General features: G+C 35.9%; 1 protein-coding gene across 2 annotated transcripts; it reads left to right on the forward strand.

The window, feature by feature from the left end:
* The first annotated feature begins 1129 nt into the window (after positions 1-1129).
* Positions 1130-10943, forward strand: LOC138304831 (uncharacterized). Of its 2 annotated transcripts, XR_011205643.1 has the most exons (9): positions 1130-1313; positions 4609-4654; positions 5151-5270; positions 6702-6817; positions 7082-7226; positions 7875-7946; positions 8695-8802; positions 9177-10544; positions 10739-10943. XR_011205643.1 is itself a non-coding variant. In XM_069245151.1 (8 exons), exons 1-8 carry the CDS (start codon positions 1215-1217, stop codon positions 9863-9865), a joined length of 1395 nt encoding a protein of 464 aa, XP_069101252.1. In that variant the 5' UTR covers positions 1130-1214; the 3' UTR covers positions 9866-10943. The 2 variants fall into 2 exon arrangements, 1 of the variants encoding a protein (XP_069101252.1); XM_069245151.1 differs by having other exon boundaries at positions 9177-10943.
* The last annotated feature ends 10834 nt before the right edge of the window (positions 10944-21777 follow it).

Here is a 21777-nt window from a genome sequence, read left to right on the forward strand (position 1 = left end):
GGATGATCTTGACCGCTATCGAAGGTCACAGGGGTCAAATATGCTGAAATCTTTGTATGACTTCTTGTGAATAAGTAAGAAACATAGGGACTTAATATTGGGGGGTTTTGGCAAGCTGGGATGAAGTGCTTCTAAGTTTGTTCAAATGAATGACCATGGACTTCATCATGGATGAAATAGGTTAAAATCATCTTTGAACGATTTCTGGTATTTATCTAAGAGACAAAAATACCCGATATTGGACCTGTGGCATACTGGAATGAAGGGGTACCAAGTTTGTTACGTTATCAGCATTTAAATTGACTTTGTTTAAAGAGGGAAAATCCTATAAATAGACTATTTTGGGCCTATACTATTCACTGTGATCACCATTGAGCAGGTGAGCAATTTAGACCTATTGGATCCTCGTATTAAGTTATCCTTGTATTTGGCTATAAATTAGGAGTACCCATGTGGATAATCTTTTAGATTTCTTAATTTAATTCATTCTTATTCGTTTTGAGCATAAAATAATCACAAACAACTTTCTGACATTTGTGTACTGCCAGAAAAAGGGGACATAGCCTTGCTCCTGTAGTAATAGGCGACAAAGTATGGGGTTTTATATTTTCTCTTCTCCCTAACTGATCTTAACGTATCCTAATGGAACTGCCTGACTGCTATTGGCATTGGACCGTACATAGTCTAACAAAGCGGTAGTCTGCAGGATGTGACTCGCGGGGTGTGCAGTTCGGCGTCTTTGACATTATGCCTTGACGTGATATACAAATGAATGTAACACTATTAAGAGAGTAGACATTTCCACTATTACAAGAAGACATCAGCAACGTTACTACCCGTGTCTTCCAAAACACAAGCATCCTCGCATCGGATATAAGACAGCCATCCTTAAATTACTATGACCAGGGTTACAGTTCGATCAACCATCAAATGATTGTATAATGCTTTCACCTGTTGTACAAATTCTGATAAGTGGCTGGCTACTGTACACTTTCACCTGTTGTACAAATTCTGATAAGTGGCTGGCTACTGTACACTTTCACCTGTTGTACAAATTCTGATAAGTGGCTGGCTACTGTAGGCTACTGTACACTTTTATCTGCTGTTATTTCTATCACTATGTATAGATAATTATCCACAGTGTTGAATATAAACATATCGTCACGAGATCATGATTAATACTTTTGACTTAGTGATGTGAACAATATACCATAATGACACGTCTGAAGATGTTATGGATAATTTTGATGGTGCTGCCTCCAGTACTGGGCTCCCTTAGATGTAACAGTACGTGTACAACATTCTTCAGAAACGTAAGTTTTAAAGCGTCACCTGTTCAGATAACGTTTGTGTCCGTCATGTAAAGGTATACGGCATGCCCCACCTCTACCACCACTCCTACAACCTATCGCACTGACTGGGATATGTCTCTTCAAATCTCGATTACAAAGCCCTCAAACGTCAGATTTATACATTATCTCCCGCACTCTCACGTATCAAAGTTTGTAAGGTGTCGAACATCTCGACAGGATTTTGTGCTTCCTGTTATGATAATAGACAATCTAGATCTTCTTTAAATTGATTGGTAGCATTTTTATTTCCTATTGGTGTCTGAACATAATTATCATATTTACGAAAATGACCTGAAACATTTTCCTTTCTCATAAGTAACTTAAGGAAATTATCTTTAAAAGTTTTTTGTGTGTGCAAATATACATGAAAATTGCCCTATTCAACCAAACAAGCAAAAACGAAAATTTATAATAAAATCACATAAAATTAAAACAAACCATAAATCCATTTTCAAATGTATTACTTCTAAAAAAAATATATGGAATTCATATTACCAGCCTGCACCCCTGAACCTTCATAATGGGTTGGTCTAGTTTTTGATTTAGAAGAGCCCAATGTATCTTCGAGGGTGAATAAGTTCACCAAAAATTTCTGCACTATCAGTGAAATCGTGTGTGCGTTATCTAATTTTATCTTTTCTGTCATAAACTGCGAGTCGAATGGTGTGGAGGAGATATGAGAGGTAACTGATGTTTACTGACCTATAATACAAAAACATAATGGTCTCTATCATTATCAAATGTTAAACGCTGATATCGGCTGAGGATACAAACAAGTTAAAGGGAGAGGTTATTACAGTTTATGAATTTTACAAATATACATCACACTTGTATAAACAAAACTTGAATTTTACAAATATACATCACACTTGTATAAACAAAACTTGAATTTTACCAACACACAACCCATTTTAACACAAACAAGTTGATATCTCAACCTCACTTCGAAATCACGAAAGATTGATGAAATAAGGAGTTCACTAGGATTATCAACTTTGATTTTCCAACGGGAGATTATAACTAAAGTTAAAAGCATACAAAGCTCATGCTGTAACCAACATCCAAATAAAGCATGTTCTATATACAGACCACCCTTCATCAGTGGTAAAAATGCCAAAAGTAGGACGCAGAAATTAAAAAAAAAAGAAAGAAAGAAGACATAAACGCAAACTAAGCAAGATGTTTCATTGCAAATCAATATAGTTTTGTCTGAAGGTGTTTATAAAAGAATTTTGGAGCCAATCAAATGATCCTCCCCTTCATCAAGCCATTCAGTGGTGTTGCAATTTGTAGAAAGATACCAAAAGTAGGACGCAGAAATAAAAACGCATCTTTTGAAAAAATGTGAGATGACTTCCGCAAACTAAACAAGGAGGTTCATTGCAAAAACGTGGTCACGTCACTGTACGACTCGTGTACAAAAACAGCTATGGGCAAAGCCAAACTTTGAGAGAACTACCCTGTAATCAAGATGATATTTTCTCTAAAAGACGGGATAATGTCACCACAGAATTCTTTCAGTTCCTCTAAGGATAGGCCGGAGGAGAATGCGCGGGACATCACCTTGTATAAAGATTCTACAACTTTGACCTAGAAACTAGGGTAGGGATACCTGCTACATGTGTGCTGACTTTGTGGTTCTGATTGCCGACAGTAAACGCGACAATGGACTAGGATTAAAGATAAATGTCCTACTCTCAACCACAGGTGTGGTAATGATAATGTCCTGCCCAGAAGTCATTTCCCGACAGAACTTAATCGATGCTGTAGTACCAATCGTACAAAGACAATGTGGTTTACACTTAGCCAATTAAAATGGCATTACAAAACGTAACTCTAAGATTGTGTCATGATTCTGGATCCTGATCATCATGTTTTACAAATCAGACAACCATTATGTCTCCAGCTCATCAGCAGCTTCAAGGTCAACGGACACGAACGTAATTCGACTAGACTGAAACTCCTGATTAAAACTCTTTGAACATTCTTCAAATTTAATGAATTATTCCTTAACTTAAATTTCCCATAGGAAAGCATTATACACGTTAAAGAACGTTCCTTAACTTAAGAATCTTTCGAATCTTTCCTTAACTTCTGTAACGCTTTGCTATGGGTAGATGTAATTTAAGGAATTCCTTAAAGTTATGGAATGTTCATAAAACCAGATCCAGGCCCAGATCAAGATAGGAACACGCGACCTCATCTGTCAACTTCTGGTATGTATACAGATATTGTCTTGAAACTCCTAATAAAATGTAAAAGAAACAAAATACCAAATCCTGCATACAAGAAACCAAATACTGTACCCAATCCAGGAGACTGTCTATCTACATCAGAGTGGAAGACGTCCCATCTACACACTAAAGAAGGACAGCGCTGCATACAAGAAGCCAAATACAGCACCCAATCCAGGAGACTGTCTATCTTACATGTACATCAGAGGGGAGCCGTCCCACCTACACACAAAAGAAGGACAGCGCTGCATACAAGAAACCAAATACTGTACCCAATCCAGGAGACTGTCTATCTACATCAGAGGGGAGCCGTCCCATCTACACACTAAAGAAGGACAGCGCTGCATACAAGAAGCCAAATACAGCACCCAATCCAGGAGACTGTCTATCTTACATGTACATCAGAGGGGAGCCGTCCCATCTACACACAAAAGAAGGACAGCGCTGCATACAAGAAACCAAATACTGTACCCAATCCAGGAGACTGTCTATCTACATCAGAGGGGAGCCGTCCCATCTACACACAAAAGAAGGACAGCGCTGCATACAAGAAACCAAATACAGTACCCAATCCAGGAGACTGTCTATCTACATCAGAGGGGAGCCGTCCCATCTACACACAAAAGAAGAACAGCGCTGCATATAAAAAAACAGATACAGTACCCAATCCAGGAGACTGTCTATCTTAGATAGCTTCACTATTGTCGGTATTACAATCTTTTATTGTAATCAGCCATATTGTTTTCGATTTAAATTTTCGTGAACCTAAACGTTTACTTTTACTCTTTAGAAATAAATTTAGGGTATGTTATGGAAGGGAAATCTTCACTTAAATTTCTTTCATTAACTCACCGACAAATTGCAATTGTGATACTCCATTGAGGATTTTTTATCCGCACGTTTTGTTTTCAAACATGTTTTCATTAAGTTAAAAATGATATATAAAAATAGTCATAAAATGTGTTTGGTAAACAAAATTTACTGTTAATGTTGACCTTTTCCACCTTTTTTTGATTTAATAGAAGAAAGTCAGATTCCCATGTGCATTGCTGGAAACAGACGAAGAACGTAAGTCATATTTATATTTCAATAGTAAGGCTGATCTGTATATTTCGTTCGGCTTGATTCCTGGTTAGCCTTCGATGTGTGGTATCAAGGATAAATAAGTTAATAACATTACAGACTAGACAAGCTGAGTGTTATCACATTTCATGCGGTACTGACCAAACTTATTGACAACATCTAGTGCGACCATTGACTTTTCGTCTTTTTAAACCTAATGCATCTTTTATTACTTGAATGGTTCAATTATATTGTAATTATCAATTAAGGATAACTATTTATGTATTCATACTTAAATTTTAAAACGAGAATTAAGATATTTACTTTACTTGCTGTAAACGAACTAACGTTCACTAGCGATTAGATTTCGCGTGCGGCTAGAGTCAGCGATGATATGCTGGTTATCAGTAGTCAATGGTGTGAGAATAACAAATATTCACGTTTTGTCTGTGAGTGTCTTTACTATTTCATGGTAACAAGTTTTACGATTTTGTCGTTTCAGTCGACGCAATTACACCCAACTATACATGTGGCCCAAACAATCCTAGTTCAGTCATCTGTGACGAAGAACATGTAAACGGCGCATTCGACATGGGATTTTCATGGCATCCACCAGGAGACTGTAAGCCTATGATTAGCATGGCCAGTTTCGTTTATATATTCTGACTGGTTGGACATAGTCATTCAATTTTCAGTTAATGATAGACCTAGTAATTTATGTTGTTTTCAGACGAGCATTGACAAAGCCTTCATAGACTCATATCAAAAGCTGCATGTCCGTCAGGATTTATACTTGATTTCAATGAAATAATTACTTAAAAAAGGTCCAACCAATCCACCGTATAAACGAAAACAACCATAGCTCTCTCTCTCTCTCTCTCTCTCTCTCTCTCTCTCTCTCTCTCTCTCTCTCTCTCTCTCTCTCTCTCTCTCTCTCTCTTGTACTAAGTTAGATTGTATAATGTATTTAATCAGATTGCTTGAATGCTGAAGAAATAATGTTATGATCGGTTTTATCACTATGCCAAATTCTATATTTACTGTTTTAGCGGAAAAGATATTACAATTCTGACGACATTTCGTAAAGTCGACAGAAGTGTAATATCTTTCCCACTATAACACTATCTATCTAAATCCTTGTCTTTACATAAACTAATAAACTCCAATAAACTCCAATCAAGATGTTGGATTAGGTACTGACCTCTGAACGGTATGAGAATGCACATTCGAAAATTGCACGAGATTCACTTCCCTTCATCAGCCAATATAAGCAAGAAAACTGCAACCAATACATAATGTTACATGGATATCGTGGAGTCAATTCAGTCGGTTGGCCTTACTAGGGCAATATGATAATTTTGTGGCACATAAAGGAAACAAAGAAATCAGAGTATACATGAGACACAATAAATTTATCTTAGTACCTTGTTCATCCATTGGAATAGTCAAAATTATTCTGCCGTTCTATCATTTTTTTAATTTGAAGTGGTAGGTAGGTTTTGTTCTTTCCTAATTTTTCATTAAACAACTTACCTTATTGAAATACACCCGATATCTTGAGATATTTTCATATTTTCACGCATTTTTCTCAGTTTTGTAAGGAAATACTATCCAGGTTACATGTTTGAATACAAAAAGGAGACTTTATTTTCATTTTCACATACAGGATTGTTGGACATATTAAAATTTTAAGCTTTCACTGTTCTAATATTTGTTAGGTTTCGATTTAGATTTAGCAATTTAGAACGTACCTCACTCATTTTTCTTTGGGTACGATTTTATTGTTAGTAGATACCAAACAACCGGGTCCGGATCCCGTTACTATACAGTAAAAACGAAGTCCTTTGATGTAAATGAAAATAATTGATTTATGGTACATTTTATGACTTTGAAGTAATTAAGTCTCTGCAGGCCTGCGATTGGTACGTTTTTTTCTCCTGACTGTCTTCATTTAAGCCATGACAAATTCCAGTAGTGGGTATTACTGTGGACAGTGACAGTAATCTACCCCCTGGAGTATCGAGGATGAATCTTTGATGGAATTTTTTTGTAGCTTCAGCCAAGGATATCACGGGTTACAGAATACTGATTTCCATCCCTATACACCAGCATTTCTATCCCCGGAGGTCCTACTACATGAATCTCACCAGACGGTGTATTACCGACCCTGTATGTATCAAACCTGGTTAAATAGAAAAAGACATTTTCCTGCTGGGAGGTCGGGCGGAATATACATATTAAGTCAAATATCGTGATTTCAAAATAATATGGTGTATTGTTTTATTAAATGGAAAATATTAATAATATATTTCACTAGTAAAATAGGACTTCTACCTCCTTCTGTAAACTGAAAATCTGACTAAATAAAAAGTTATTAGACGTTTATACCATACATCCTTTCCGAAAGTTTTTATTTTTCCATCACTTGTGCAGCTCACCACCTTTACGTTGGGGTGTGTGTTTGACGAAGATGAGGCCAGAGACAAAGTCCAGATCAACGCCTTTGTTTATAGTCTACCAAAATCAGGTTATAGGTCCTGTAATCGGAAGCCATCATCCTGCGGAAGTTTCTTAACAGGTAAGTTACCTTATATCCTATACTTAAATGGTGAAGTCAGATATCCTGCTGCCAGAAGCTACCGTCACATGTAAGACTCATAACAGGTAAAAACCTATTGTTATATCGGTACTCACTTCAACGTGCATGGGTACGTTTAGGGTACTGGAATTTCTTCATGACAATGAACCAAAATGATATTCAAATTATCTTGTATTTGAACTGTGTATTACCGACCCTGTACGTATCAAACGTGTGTAAATGGAAAAAGACATTTTCGTGTTGGGAGGTTGGGGAAATATACGAATATACTAATTAAGCCAAAAATTGTGATTTCAAGATATTACGGTATTTTGTGGTTTTTTTACACGAAAACTGTTTTTGGTACTGCTTACTGTTAGGAGTTAACATACTACGTTTCTTCTTTGCTTTGGATTAATTCCTCGTGATTGAATTTTGAACTCATTCACCCCTAAATTTCACAATGGATTGATGCAATCCTTGTTTTAGATGAGTCTATATACGTCTTCGGGGGTTAACATTAAGTTATTGTTTCTGTATACGTCTTTGTTAACAGAACAGGTATCAATACTGTTTTATTGATAAATGGTAACCTGAAAATGATGCCATTAATATTTCTGTATTTGAAACTTTTTGCTTTCTATTCAGCACTTAACCATACTCAGAAAGAAACAAATTCCACGCAAAGTGAAACGGATTATATCCAATCGATGTGCACAGGTAAATGTCAAACCTATCGGTTAATAACGAAAATGGCTGTAGCTATCTGGATATAAAGAGACCTATATAATTATTGTAGAATTACGTCATATTGACGAAGTGGGGAGAAGATACGAAAAACATTCGCAATAAAAAATATATATCCCGCAATGAAGTAAGTACCCATTTCACTCAACTCCGTAAATTCTGTTCTGTTATCATGTATGCCGACGACGTCAAAAGTGTCACCTCAACATATGTCTAATTTATTCAAAGCGTAGACAATATCATGATTAGTTAAACTGGTACACTTAATCTATGTAAAATATAATAATGTAATCTTGCTTGCTAAGTTATCTAACCGAGACTTACATCCTTATATGGTTAAAACTGCGAGATTGGTGACGTGAAACGTTGGTGTTGGTTGCTTGGTAATTTTAGCGTCCTATTAACAGCAAGGGTCATTTAAGGACAGCTTTTCATAACACGTCGTGTTGCGCGTGTTGTGTGTGTGGATGTTTTTGGGAGACTACAGTCTGTTAGTTTTTGAGTCTTTGCTATTCTTACTGAATCATGCTGCTAGAGATAAAGAACAAGTACGCCTTGTAAATTGTATTGATGTTATCATGTTACTTCCAACGTGATGACACATGCTAGCAAAGAAACAATAAAAACGAATTCGAGGTAAGTTTAAAAACTTTTGATAAATGGATGTACCATTTTCTAACATAGAAAAAAAATCTAAAATAATGTTTATGTGTTTATTCAGATGTAAGCAGTACTGCCCCATCTTCAGTACTTGGCATTGCCGTCGCAGTGCCGACGGCGCTTGTATCTATAGTATTGATACTGCTTGCAGTTAAACGTTTGCGAAGAGGTTTGTATTTACAATCTATATCACATTGTCATAAAATTAAAACAACGTCAATGAAGTAGTGTTGGATTTAATCAATCATCTGTTGTAAAATCTCGGATTCCAAGTCATACATAATCGCTAAATGAGATGATTGTCTGGTTTTTTTCTTCAAATGATTCTAATATTCTTTTGCATGTATATCGTAGTCAATTTTTTTTTTTTTTATTATTTTTTTATTAAATTCTGATATTCTGTTAGCAGATTCTTGTGTTCTTCGCAGCATCATTTGCAATAATTAGTCAGCATGATTCATATTTGTTTTGTTCTCAAGTAGTATAGCTGTACTTGATAATTAACTGGGGTGAGTTAAAATAAACATTCCATTTGTTTTCCAGATAAGAAAAGGACAATGTCAGCCCAATCTGTAGATATCACCAATGAATCGTCAATAGTGTCGAATAGTACTCCAACGACAGTCACAGATGAAAGAGAGAATGGAAATCTTTATACAGTATCCAAAGGCCTCAGACACTACGATGATGAACAAACAATGAGTCAATCAATGTATGGTAGTATACACACAGATCAGAGGGAGTCTGAATGTAGTGGAACAGTAGAAACAGACCAGAGGTCTTCTGAACGTATAAGAACATTAAAACCAGACCAGAAGGAGGCTGCATGTATAAGAACCTTACAATCAGACCAGAAGGAGTCTGAATGTATAAGAACCTTACAATCAGACCAGAAGGAGTCTGAATGTATTGCAACGTCGACTGATGTGCAGTATAGTGATAGTAGAAAAGATTACACTCAAAACATGGATAAATTTCGTCAGAAATCCATTATAATGCACGAAAAGGATATTAGGGGGTTCACGTGTGTAGAGCCAAATGTAACCGGAGATCAGGTCATTTGTGGACGGATAGAGGAGTCTGAACTAAGTCCCTGTCCAATACACGGGTATCTGCCTCCAGTCGAGGACGAGTTTACCCCGCCTCTTAGCGAGGACGAGTTTATCCCGCCTCTTAGTGACGCTGAACAACAAAGAGTAGAATCACGCCTGTCTGATTTTAATCAAAGATGAAAAAGCAAGCTCTTAGTTTAAACAATATTTTATTCAAAGATAAGACAATACAAGTAGAATACAATTCAATGATGTACATTAGGATTTGGTAACAAGCTTTAAGCTTATGTAAAATCATCTCCTAATTTGTGGTAGGCGTATATCTTATAAAGAAGAGCAGTAAAAAAAAGAAAGCTATGGATAAACAACAGTGGTTTTTTTTAACATATATTTTATTTCAAGAAATGCATATTACGTATATTATTTTACAAATAAATACATAACTTCAGCAAATTTGATTCTCTCATACTGACATTCAAATCATTCATACATATGTTTATTCTTTATAATAAATATATAATATTAATTATGATTATAATCTCTTTAATTAATAACTGTTGAAAATAAAGACAGATAATATTAGTACAAGTTAATGTCATGATTTCGTCAAATAAAACAAGGGAAATAACTCGTATACTTGTTTTGACGTAAGGATCTTTAGAGGGGAGAGAACTCACAATCAGAACGTCTCTATCATCAAGAGTCTGACTGAATGAGACTAAAGTGACTAAAACAACATCCTGTAAGCTGCCACGTGTAGTGTGTGTGGTACCTCGTGGCAAAGTTAGACGTATTTCGGAGCACATGTTTGTCTTGAGAGGATTCAAATATGGGTTTCGGCTTGTTTTTTATTTATATGGTGAGTATTTTTTTATTACGTGTTATTAAACAATAACAATACTGTAACTGTTATTTCTGAATTTTTAAAACACATATTCGGATATTCCATGTGTTGACTTATATTGATAAAGATTATGATATGACAAAATAACATATTCTTTACATATGTCTGTGTAATTCGGTTTATTGTTATTATTATTTTTTTTTTTTTAGGTTTGCTGTTTAGGGTGAAGTGGATAGGAGTAAACAACAGTGTTACTATCCGGGTACTGATCCAGATTTCCATAATTATTTACAATTGTGTACAGAAATAGCATATCCTATGTCATGTAAATGGTATGGTTATAGACAGAGAATATATACACAGTATCTCGAACCGTCTGTACGTACGTATGCATATGTAAAAGGTGTGGGGGGGGGGGGGGGGTGAACCTAGTAAAGGAACAATTGGAATATTGTATATGACTTTATAATACACAAATTACAACATGTTTATGTAATTATAATCATTACAATTACACTTATACAATAAAGAAATAAACTGTAAACTTTAAAGTTGTATGGTCTATCACTTTCGCTCTTTTTGTCATAGTAAAAACTGTTTAGGTATTTACACATTTTTCTCCGTCTCTCCGGTTTTAATTTTACCTCTCTAATTTTACCACTTTTTATTAAGTTGCAGCACTGGAAGTATTATAATTATGAAAGTGAAAAAATCTTTTTAACGTGTACACGTAAAAAATCATCCTCGATACTCCAGGGGTTCCGATCACTTACGATCTCTACACCCCTGGACTATCTCATCGTAAAACTGGAGGCAACAGAACAGAACAGGTAATTTAGTCCTTTGATGTACATCAAAAGAGCCGTATAACGGTACACTGTGGTTGACTATGTGGCTTTGAAGTTGGGAGTCGCTCTCTCTGTAGTCTTCAAAGGAAATCTTTGCTGGTCTGTGATTGGTCAAATATTTTCAGCTGAGCTGCCTTCAATTTCACTGAGATAGTCCAGGGGTGTAGAGATCGTAAGTGATCGGAACTCCTGGATTATCGAGGATGGTAAAAAATAGGCTCGAAAGATGCCGAATCATTCCGAAGTCTTCCGAACATCGTCGCGACAATCTCGAAGTAACACGAGAGTTGTGAAACCAAGAGAAATGTCAACATTTTACGTGCTCGACCTCAGCAGACTGGATTTACAAAGAAATTAATGCTCGCACATTACAATTTTTGATACGTGTATTGAATTACGGCAATGTGTGAATTAGATGTTTCAAATACTCGCTCTGTGGACATAAACCAGTACTATTTGCTCATATTAGCCAGAAGGAAAATGTAAACAAACACATGTGCGCTTACGCTAGTTACCTGGATCACCACGTGCAGGACGTGTGGACGTCAGTCACGTGGTACGAGTCGGAATTCCGACAAAACTCGAATATGGCGGAGATTGAAGGCGTTTTATTCAAAACCAGGAATATGTAATCCCTATATTTCGGCTCTTTGATAGACAGTACTTGGGTCGTCCTTTTTAAATATGGGAATTACGTTTGCCCTTTTCCATACATCGGGATAACATTGATTACTTAATGATTTATTAAAAAGATTACAAAGAGGTCCTAGTAATTGTCGTTTGCCTTCTTTTAATAATTTGCCACTAATCATATCGGGTCCGGTTGCTTTAGAAGCATCAATCATATCACTGGCGTCAGACATGTCTTGGGGTTGATATTGATTTCATCAAATTTAAAGGTATGATTATCATTAATATTCGGTAGAGTTTGATGTGAATCGTCAAGTTCAGTTTGTTGGACGAAATAGTCATTAAGTATATTGGCCTTTTCTTTGTCAGTGGTGTATTCGATATTATTGCAATTCAAAGTTGGTCCGTTAGTTGTTTTGCATGAGAACTTTGTTAGGGAGTTCAGGGTTTTCCACCATTTTCTGGACGAACTAGTTGTAGATTGTAACTGGGAGGATATTCTATTATAGTAATTATTTTTTGCATTGCGGATAGCATCGACACAGGCATTTCTTACTTTCCTGAATTTTTCCCAGTGTAGAGGATTTTGTGTATGTTTAGCGTTAGCATGAATTCTTTTTCTAGCTCTGATTAATTTACGTATATTATCATGTATCCAGGGAGGATCATGTTTTCGTAGTATTATCACTTTATTTGGTATAGTATCTAAGGCAACTCTTGATATCGTCATAGAAAGACAATCTGCAGTGTTATCAACTGATAATGCCTCTGTTTCGTTCCAGTTGACATTACTCAGTTTATCACGATAACTGGAAAAATCGCAATCTTTATATAGCCATATACGACGTTCAATACATTTATTATTTGGTGGTCGTTTAAATTTCAAATAGGCATATATGGGACAGTGATATCTCAGGTTGCAATTTAGAAATGGATCACCTACATACGAATGTTCAACAATATCACAATTGTTGACGAGGAACATGTATTTATTCTTTTGCCTGGCATTATACTTCAGCATTTCTATTTGAGTGGTTTATTGTTTTATGTACAGAACGTGTTAATGTATTACATATAGTAATAAAATTCAGGAAATGGCATATAAGGTTATTTGATGCACTTGTGGAATAAAACGCGAACTTTACCGTTCACCGCGACGTAACCTCATCCATAGCGCTTACAGGCCCATGGGGCTTTTATTTATTTTAAAGGTAAAGAACAGGTTTCGACTTGGTTATTTCAAAAAGCAAGTGCTTTCATTATTAATGTCGATTTGGTTTGCTACAATATTAAATTTAAATAAGGGGAAATTAAACGGACACAATTAACTACATTTAATTTGCATGGCGCAATTAGTGTCATTGTCCCAAAGAGCTTACCTGGTGTTAACTACTTTTACTTGGCAAGCCTTGTTTACAACTTGTTGTGACCCTCGGGTTGTATATCCCTCTACCTCATATCGACATATGAAAGAATCTCATAATCAATCTCTTATTAGAATGCAGACCTTAGTATTCATCAGTCACAGAACGTCTATCGCAATGAAATTATTTATTTATTTTTGCGTACACATTATTTCGCGTCTTCTTTGTTATCAACATATTTGGTAAAACTTGAATTCACGACCAGGGACCCGTACTGACGATCGTGCATTCATGTATGGCTTTCATATAAATGTAGCCAGGTTTTGTTCACATCATTTGAATATCGCGCCATTAACTATTTTAAATGTATGTGTAGTGCACGTGTCGCACGGACCACCCGTCCACACTCATATCACCGGCCTCTCCCTACCGCACTCTCACTTCACTTATCGACAGGTACGGACAGACCTGTCGACTCACCCATATTACGCCATCCTTTCTATAGAGCCTGTACATGTCCTGGTAAGTATCGATATGAAAGTGTTCATTGATATGTGCTCGTGTATATTTGTCCATCTAATAACATTGAGTGGATGACGTGTGAGAGTACATATTATACTTTTATCTGGTTTTAGGTCTTCTCCCAAATAAATGTTTTGTAACTACTAATGTGTTGCTCTCATATGTGACGCATGCTACATACATTTCCGCTAAACATAGGAATTTTTGAGTTTTCGCGAAATTATGCAAAAATAAAGAGGTTTACAGGAGTAGAGATGTTTACACTTCTAGAATCCAGACCCTTTTGATATGCCACCCAACACTCTACCGTTACCTGAAGAGTATGGGAACATAGGAAACCAACCACGACATGCGATCTATTCAAAGCTAAACATCAATGTCGTGCTGACACACTTAGATAAGATTAAGGCATGGGGTCCTACTTCTCTGACTTGAAATGTTGATATGTAATAATTTTGATAAAATATCACAGTACTTTGACAAGACAAAGACTTTCTAACACAGTGCTATATCTGCACTTATAATGATAGATACGTCCCCATGAAATAAGATAGTCATTTAAGAATATATATACTGTATGACAGAACACTAAATGGTGCATATTAGCATTTAATTTTGAGTTACAACATATGGACATTTACACGTACAGCACATACATGAGAATTTGTCCTTAAATGACATCAGCTGTTATCTTAACACTAAGGTTAACCTAACCAATGAACCCATCCTTGTGAGAAATCCTCTTTAGATGGATAGAATAAAAGTAGAGCTGACGAGCAAATCTATGTTTGAAGTAATATCTTCTACATCAAGCTGGACAAACGTTTTGTGAAAAAGATTGGCGTAAATATTACATTGACTGAACACTGCCATATTACAAGACTATTTAATACGAATAACATCAATGTCGTTAGCAATACCAAGATAAATGTCCATACATATATTGGTAATTATAAATCGTTTCTTGATACTTCTGGTCCACCAATCTTCTACATTCCTGTGTACGTCTGATCCACAAATCAGCTACATTCCTCGATACTGCCATCCTCGATACTCCAGGGGTTGCTATCGCTGACGTTATATCCACCCTTGGACTATCTCATAGTAAAACTGAAGGCAACAAAAGACACATGAGAATTTGATCCTTTGATGCTCATTAAAAGAATAGTATAACGATACACTGTGATTAACTATGTTGGTTTGAAGTTGGTGGTTTCTCTCTCTTTAATCCTCAAAGGAAGTCTGTGTAGGCTTTACTATGAGATATTCCAGGGGTGGTTATTACGTCAGTGATAGTAACCCCTGGAGTATCAAGGATGCGGTACTGCTGATCCAGAAACCAAAGTACATTCCCTGATGGTCTGATTTACAAAGATCTTGTTACTTTCGATCCACAAAGTCGAGTGCATTCCTTCATTGGTTCTTTTGATTCATGAATATTTCCATTGGTGACTAGTACACTGACTCCCAAAACTTAGCTGATAGAAGTACGGCATTGCTACTTTTCCATCTCATCACGAACATTGGCAAAATACGTAATATCAAATAAGATATATAAATCATATTGCAACAACAGCATGTTGTGGTTCTTTGTCGAAGATGGCATACATCGATGTTTACAAGAAAACAATACTTTCTTTATCATTCATAATAAATGTAGTTATGATTGGTCCGAAATAAGAAGTTTTATAATTATTCAGAAATTAGAGGTGATATTATTAGTAAAAAAACAGGGTAGTTATGATGAGACAGAAATCAAGGTAGTTATAATTAGACAGAAACCATGGTAGTTATGATTAGTCACAAATCAAGGTAGTTATGATTAGTCACAAATCAGGGTACTTCTGATTATACAGAAACCAGGGTAGTTATGATTAGTTAGAAACCAGGGTATTTATGATAAGTACAGAAACCAGGGTAGTTATGATTATACAGAAACCAGGGTAGTTATGATTAACAGAAACCAGGTAGTTATGATTAACAGAAAAGGTAGTTATGATTAGACAGAAACCAGGTAGTTATGATTAGACAGAAACCAGGGTAGTTTATGATTAGACAGAAACCAGGGTAGTTATGATTAGACAGAAACCAGGGTAGTTATGATTAGACAGAAACCAGGGTAGTTATGATTAGACAGAAACCAGGGTAGTTATGATTAGACAGAAACCAGGGTAGTTATGATTAGACAGAAACCAGGGTAGTTTATGATTAGACAAAAAGCAGAGTAGTTATGATTAGACAGAAACCAGGGTAGTTATGATTATACAGAAACCAGGGTAGTTATGATTAGACAGAAACCAGGGTAGTTATGATTAGACAGAAACCAGGGTAGTTATGATTAGACAGAAACCAGGGTAGTTATGATTAGACAGAAACCAGGGTAGTTATGATAAGTCAGAAATCAGGGTAGTTATGATTGGATAGAAACCAGGGTAATATGATTAGACAGAAACCAGGGTAGTTATGATTAGACAGAAACCAGGGTAGTTATGATTAGACAGAAATCAGGGTAGTTATGATTGGATAGAAACCAGGGTAGTTATGATAAGTCAGAAATCAGGGTCATTATGATTATACAGAAACCAGGGTAGTTATGATTGGACAGAAACCAGGGTAGTTATGATTAGACAGAAATCAGGGTAGTTATGATTAGACAGAAACCAGGGTAGTTATGATTAGACAGAAATCAAGGTAGTTATGATTAGACAGAAACCAGGGTAGTTATGATTAGACAGAAACCAGGGTAGTTATGATTAGACAGAAACCAGGGTAGTTATGATTAGACAGAAACCAGGGTAGTTATGATTAGACAGAAACCAGGGTAGTTATGATTAGACAGAAACCAGGGTAGTTATGATAAGACAGAAATCAAGGTAGTTATGATTAGACAGAAACCAGGGTAGTTATGATTAGACAGAAACCAGGGTAGTTATGATTAGACAGAAACCAGGGTAGTTATGATTAGACAGAAACCAGGGTAGTTATGATTAGACAGAAATCAGGGTAGTTATGATTAGACAGAAACCAGGGTAGTTATGATTAGTCAGAAACCAGGGTAGTTATGATTATACAGAAACCAGGGTAGTTATGATTAGACAGAAACCAGGGTAGTTATGATTAGACAGAAACCAGGGTAGTTATGATTAGACAGAAACCAGGGTAGTTATGATTAGACAGAAACCAGGGTAGTTATGATTAGACAGAAACAGGGTAGTTATGATTATACAGAAACCAGGGTAGTTATGATTATACAGAAAACCAGGGTAGTTATGATTATACAGAAACCAGGGTAGTTATGATTATACAGAAACCAGGGTAGTTATGATTATACAGAAACCAGGGTAGTTATGATTAACAGAAATCAGGGTAGTTATGATTAGACAGAAACCAGGGTAGTTATGATTAGACAGAAATCAAGGTAGTTATGATTAGACAGAAACCAGGGTAGTTATGATTAGACAGAAACCAGGGTAGTTATGATTAGACAGAAACCAGGGTAGTTATGATTAGACAGAAACCAGGGTAGTTATGATTAGTACAGAAACCAGGGTAGTTATGATTAGACAGAAATCAGGGTAGTTATGATTATACAGAAACAGGGTAGTTTATGATTATACAGAAACCAGGGTAGTTATGATTATACAGAAACCAGGGTAGTTATGATTATACAGAAACCAGGGTAGTTATGATTATACAGAAACCAGGGTAGTTATGATTAGACAGAAACCAGGGTAGTTATGATTAGACAGAAACCAGGGTAGTTATGATTAGACAGAAACCAGGGTAGTTATGATTAGACAGAAACCAGGGTAGTTATGATTAGACAGAAATCAAGGTAGTTATGATTAGACAGAAACCAGGGTAGTTATGATTAGACAGAAACCAGGGTAGTTATGATTAGACAGAAACCAGGGTAGTTATGATTAGACAAGAAACCAGGGTAGTTATGATTAGACAGAAACCAGGGTAGTTATGATTAGACAGAAACCAGGGTAGTTATGATTAGACAGAAACCAGGGTAGTTATGATTAGACAGAAACCAGGGTAGTTATGATTAGACAGAAACCAGGGTAGTTATGATTATACAGAAACCAGGGTAGTTATGATTAGACAGAAACCAGGGTAGTTATGATTAACAGAAACCAGGGTAGTTATGATTATACAGAAACCAGGGTAGTTATGATTATACAGAAACCAGGGTAGTTATGATTATACAGAAACCAGGGTAGTTATGATTAGACAGAAACCAGGGTAGTTATGATTAGACAGAAACCAGGGTAGTTATGATTAAGAAACAGGTATATAAGACAGAAACCAGGGTAGTTATGATTAGACAGAAACCAGGGTAGTTATGATTAGACAGAAACCAGGGTAGTTATGATTATACAGAAACCAGGGTAGTTATGATTAGACAGAAACCAGGGTAGTTATGATTAGACAGAAATCAAGGTAGTTATGATTAGACAGAAACCAGGGTAGTTATGATTAGACAGAAACCAGGGTAGTTATGATTAGACAGAAACCAGGGTAGTTATGATTAGACAGAAACCAGGGTAGTTATGATTAGACAGAAATCAGGGTAGTTATGATTAGACAGAAATCAGGGTAGTTATGATTAGACAGAAACCAGGGTAGTTATGATTAGACAGAAACCAGGGTAGTTATGATAAGACAGAAACCAGGGTAGTTATGATAAGACAGAAACCAGGGTAGTTATGATTAGACAGAAAAAGGGTAGTTATGATTAGACAGAAACCAGGGTAGTTATGATTAGACAAAACCAGGGTAGTTATGATTAGACAAAAACCAGGGTAGTTATGATTAGACAGAAATAGGTAGTTATGATTAGACAGAAAACCAGGGTAGTTATGATTAGACAGAAATCAGGGTAGTTATGATTAGACAGAAACCAGGGTAGTTATGATGATTAGACAGAAACCAGGGTAGTTATGATTAGTCAGAAATCAGGGTCATTATGATTATACAGAAACCAGGGTAGTTATGATAGGACAGAAATCAAGGTAGTTATGATTAGACAGAAACCAGGGTAGTTATGATTAGACAGAAATCAGGGTAGTTATGATTAGACAGAAATCAGGGTAGTTATGATTAGACAGAAATCAGGGTAGTTATGATTAGACAGAAATCAGGGTAGTTATGATTAGACAGAAACCAGGGTAGTTATGATTAGACAGAAACCAGGGTAGTTATGATTAGACAGAAATCAGGGTAGTTATGATTAGACAGAAACCAGGGTAGTTATGATTAGACAGAAACCAGGGTAGTTATGATTAGACAGAAATCAGGGTAGTTATGATTAGACAGAAATCAGGGTAGTTATGATTAGACAGAAACCAGGGTAGTTATGATTAGACAGAAACCAGGGTAGTTATGATTAGACAGAAACCAGGGTAGTTATGATTAGACAGAAATCAGGGTAGTTATGATTAGACAGAAACCAGGGTAGTTATGATTAGACAGAAATCAGGGTAGTTATGATTAGACAGAAATCAGGTAGTTATGATTAGACAGAAACCAGGGTAGTTATGATTAGACAGAAACCAGGGTAGTTATGATTAGACAGAAACAGGTAGTTATGATTAGACAGAAATCAGGGTAGTTATGATTAGACAGAAACCAGGGTAGTTATGATTAGACAGAAATCAGGGTAGTTATGATTAGACAGAAACCAGGGTAGTTATGATTAGACAGAAATCAAGGTAGTTATGATTAGACAGAAACCAGGGTAGTTATGATTAGACAGAAACCAGGGTAGTTATGATTAGACAGAAATCAAGGTAGTTATGATTAGACAGAAATCAAGGTAGTTATGATTAGACAGAAATCAGGGTAGTTATGATTAGACAGAAACCAGGGTAGTTATGATTAGACAGAAACCAGGGTAGTTATGATTAGACAGAAACCAAGGTAGTTATGATTAGACAGAAACCAGGGTAGTTATGATTAGACAGAAATCAAGGTAGTTATGATTAGACAGAAACCAGGGTATTTATGATTAGACAGAAATCATGGTAGTTATGATTAGACAGAAATCAGGGTAGTTATGATTAGACAGAAATCAGGGTAGTTATGATTAGACAGAAACCAGGGTAGTTATGATTAGACAGAAATCAGGGTAGTTATGATTAGACAGAAATCAGGGTAGTTATGATTAGACAGAAATCAGGGTAGTTATGATTAGACAGAAATCAGGGTAGTTATGATTAGACAGAAATCAGGGTAGTTATGATTAGACAGAAATCAGGGTAGTTATAGTTTATTAGACAGAAATCAGGGTAGTTATGATTAGACAGAAACCAGGGTAGTTATGATTAGACAGAAATCAGGGTAGTTATGATTAGACAGAAATCAGGGTAGTTATGATTAGACAGAAATCAGGGTAGTTATGATTAGACAGAAATCAGGGTAGTTATGATTAGACAGAAATCAGGGTAGTTATGATTAGACAGAAACCAGGGTAGTTATGATTAGACAGAAATCAAGGTAGTTATAATTAGACAGAAACCAGGGTAGTTATGATTAGACAGAAACCAGGGTAGTATGATTAGACAGAAATCAGGGTAGTTATGATTAGACAGAAACCAGGGTAGTTATGATTAGACAGAAATCAAGGGTAGTTATGATTAGACAGAAATCAGGGTAGTTATGATTAGACAGAAACCAGGGTAGTTATGATTTAGACAGAAATCCAGGGTAGTTATGATTAGACAGAAACCAGGGTAGTTATGATTAGACAGAAATCAGGGTAGTTATGATTAGACAGAAACCAGGGTAGTTATGATTAGACAGAAAATCAGGGTAGTTATGATTAGACAGAAATCAGGGTAGTTATGATTAGACAGAAACCAGGGTAGTTATGATTAGACAGAAATCAAGGTAGTTATGATTAGACAGAAATCAGGGTAGTTATGATTAGACAGAAATCAGGGTAGTTATGATTAGACAGAAACCAGGGTAGTTATGATTAGACAGAAACCAGGGGTAGAAATCAGGGTAGTTATGATTAGACAGAAACCAGGGTAGTTATGATTATTACAGAAATCAGGGTAGTTATGATTAGACAGAAACCAGGGTAGTTATGATTAGACAGAAACCAGGGTAGTTATGATTAGACAGAAATCAGGTAGTTATGATTAGACAGAAACCAGGGTAGTTATGATTAGACAGAAACCAGGGTAGTTATGATTAGACAGAAATCAGGGTAGTTATGATTAGACAGAAATCAAGGTAGTTATGATTAGACAGAAACCAGGGTAGTTATGATTAGACAGAAATCAAGGTAGTTATGATTAGATGATTAGACAGAAATCAGGGTAGTTATGATTAGACAGAAACCAGGGTAGTTATGATTAGACAGAAACCAGGGTAGTTATGATTAGACAGAAAATCAGGGTAGTTATATGATTAGACAGAAACCAGGGTAGTTATGATTAGACAGAAATCAGGGTAGATTTCAGTAGTTATGATTAGACAGAAACCAAGGGTAGTTATGATTAGACAGAAACCAAGGTAGTTATGATTAGACAGAAATCAGGGTAGTTATGATTAGACAGAAATCAGGGTAGTTATGATTAGACAGAAACCAGGGTAGTTATGATTAGACAGAAATCAGGGTAGTTATGATTAGACAGAAATCAGGTAGTTATGATTAGACAGAAATCAAGGTAGTTATGATTAGACAGAAACCAGGGTAGTTATGATTAGACAGAAATCAAGGTAGTTATGATTAGACAGAAACCAAGGTAGTTATGATTAGACAGAAACCAGGGTAGTTATGATTAGACAGAAATCAGGGTAGTTATGATTAGACAGAAATCAAGGTAGTTATGATTAGACAGAAATCAAGGTAGTTATGATTAGACA

This window comes from Argopecten irradians, chromosome 12, assembly GCF_041381155.1.
Source record: "Argopecten irradians isolate NY chromosome 12, Ai_NY, whole genome shotgun sequence".
Classification (NCBI taxonomy): Eukaryota; Metazoa; Mollusca; class Bivalvia; order Pectinida; family Pectinidae; genus Argopecten; species Argopecten irradians.

What these genes read in the sequence shown, in the direction of transcription:
- LOC138304831 (XM_069245151.1), top strand. Translation starts at nt 1,215, where the DNA reads ATGACACGTCTGAAGATGTTATGGATAATTTTGATGGTGCTGCCTCCA. An exon ending in GTACAACATTCTTCAGAAAC is followed by an intron (nt 1,314 to 4,608) that starts GTAAGTTTTAAA and finishes TTGATTTAATAG; the next exon opens with AAGAAAGTCAGATTCCCATG. An exon ending in AGTTAAACGTTTGCGAAGAG is followed by an intron (nt 8,803 to 9,176) that starts GTTTGTATTTAC and finishes TTTGTTTTCCAG; the next exon opens with ATAAGAAAAGGACAATGTCA.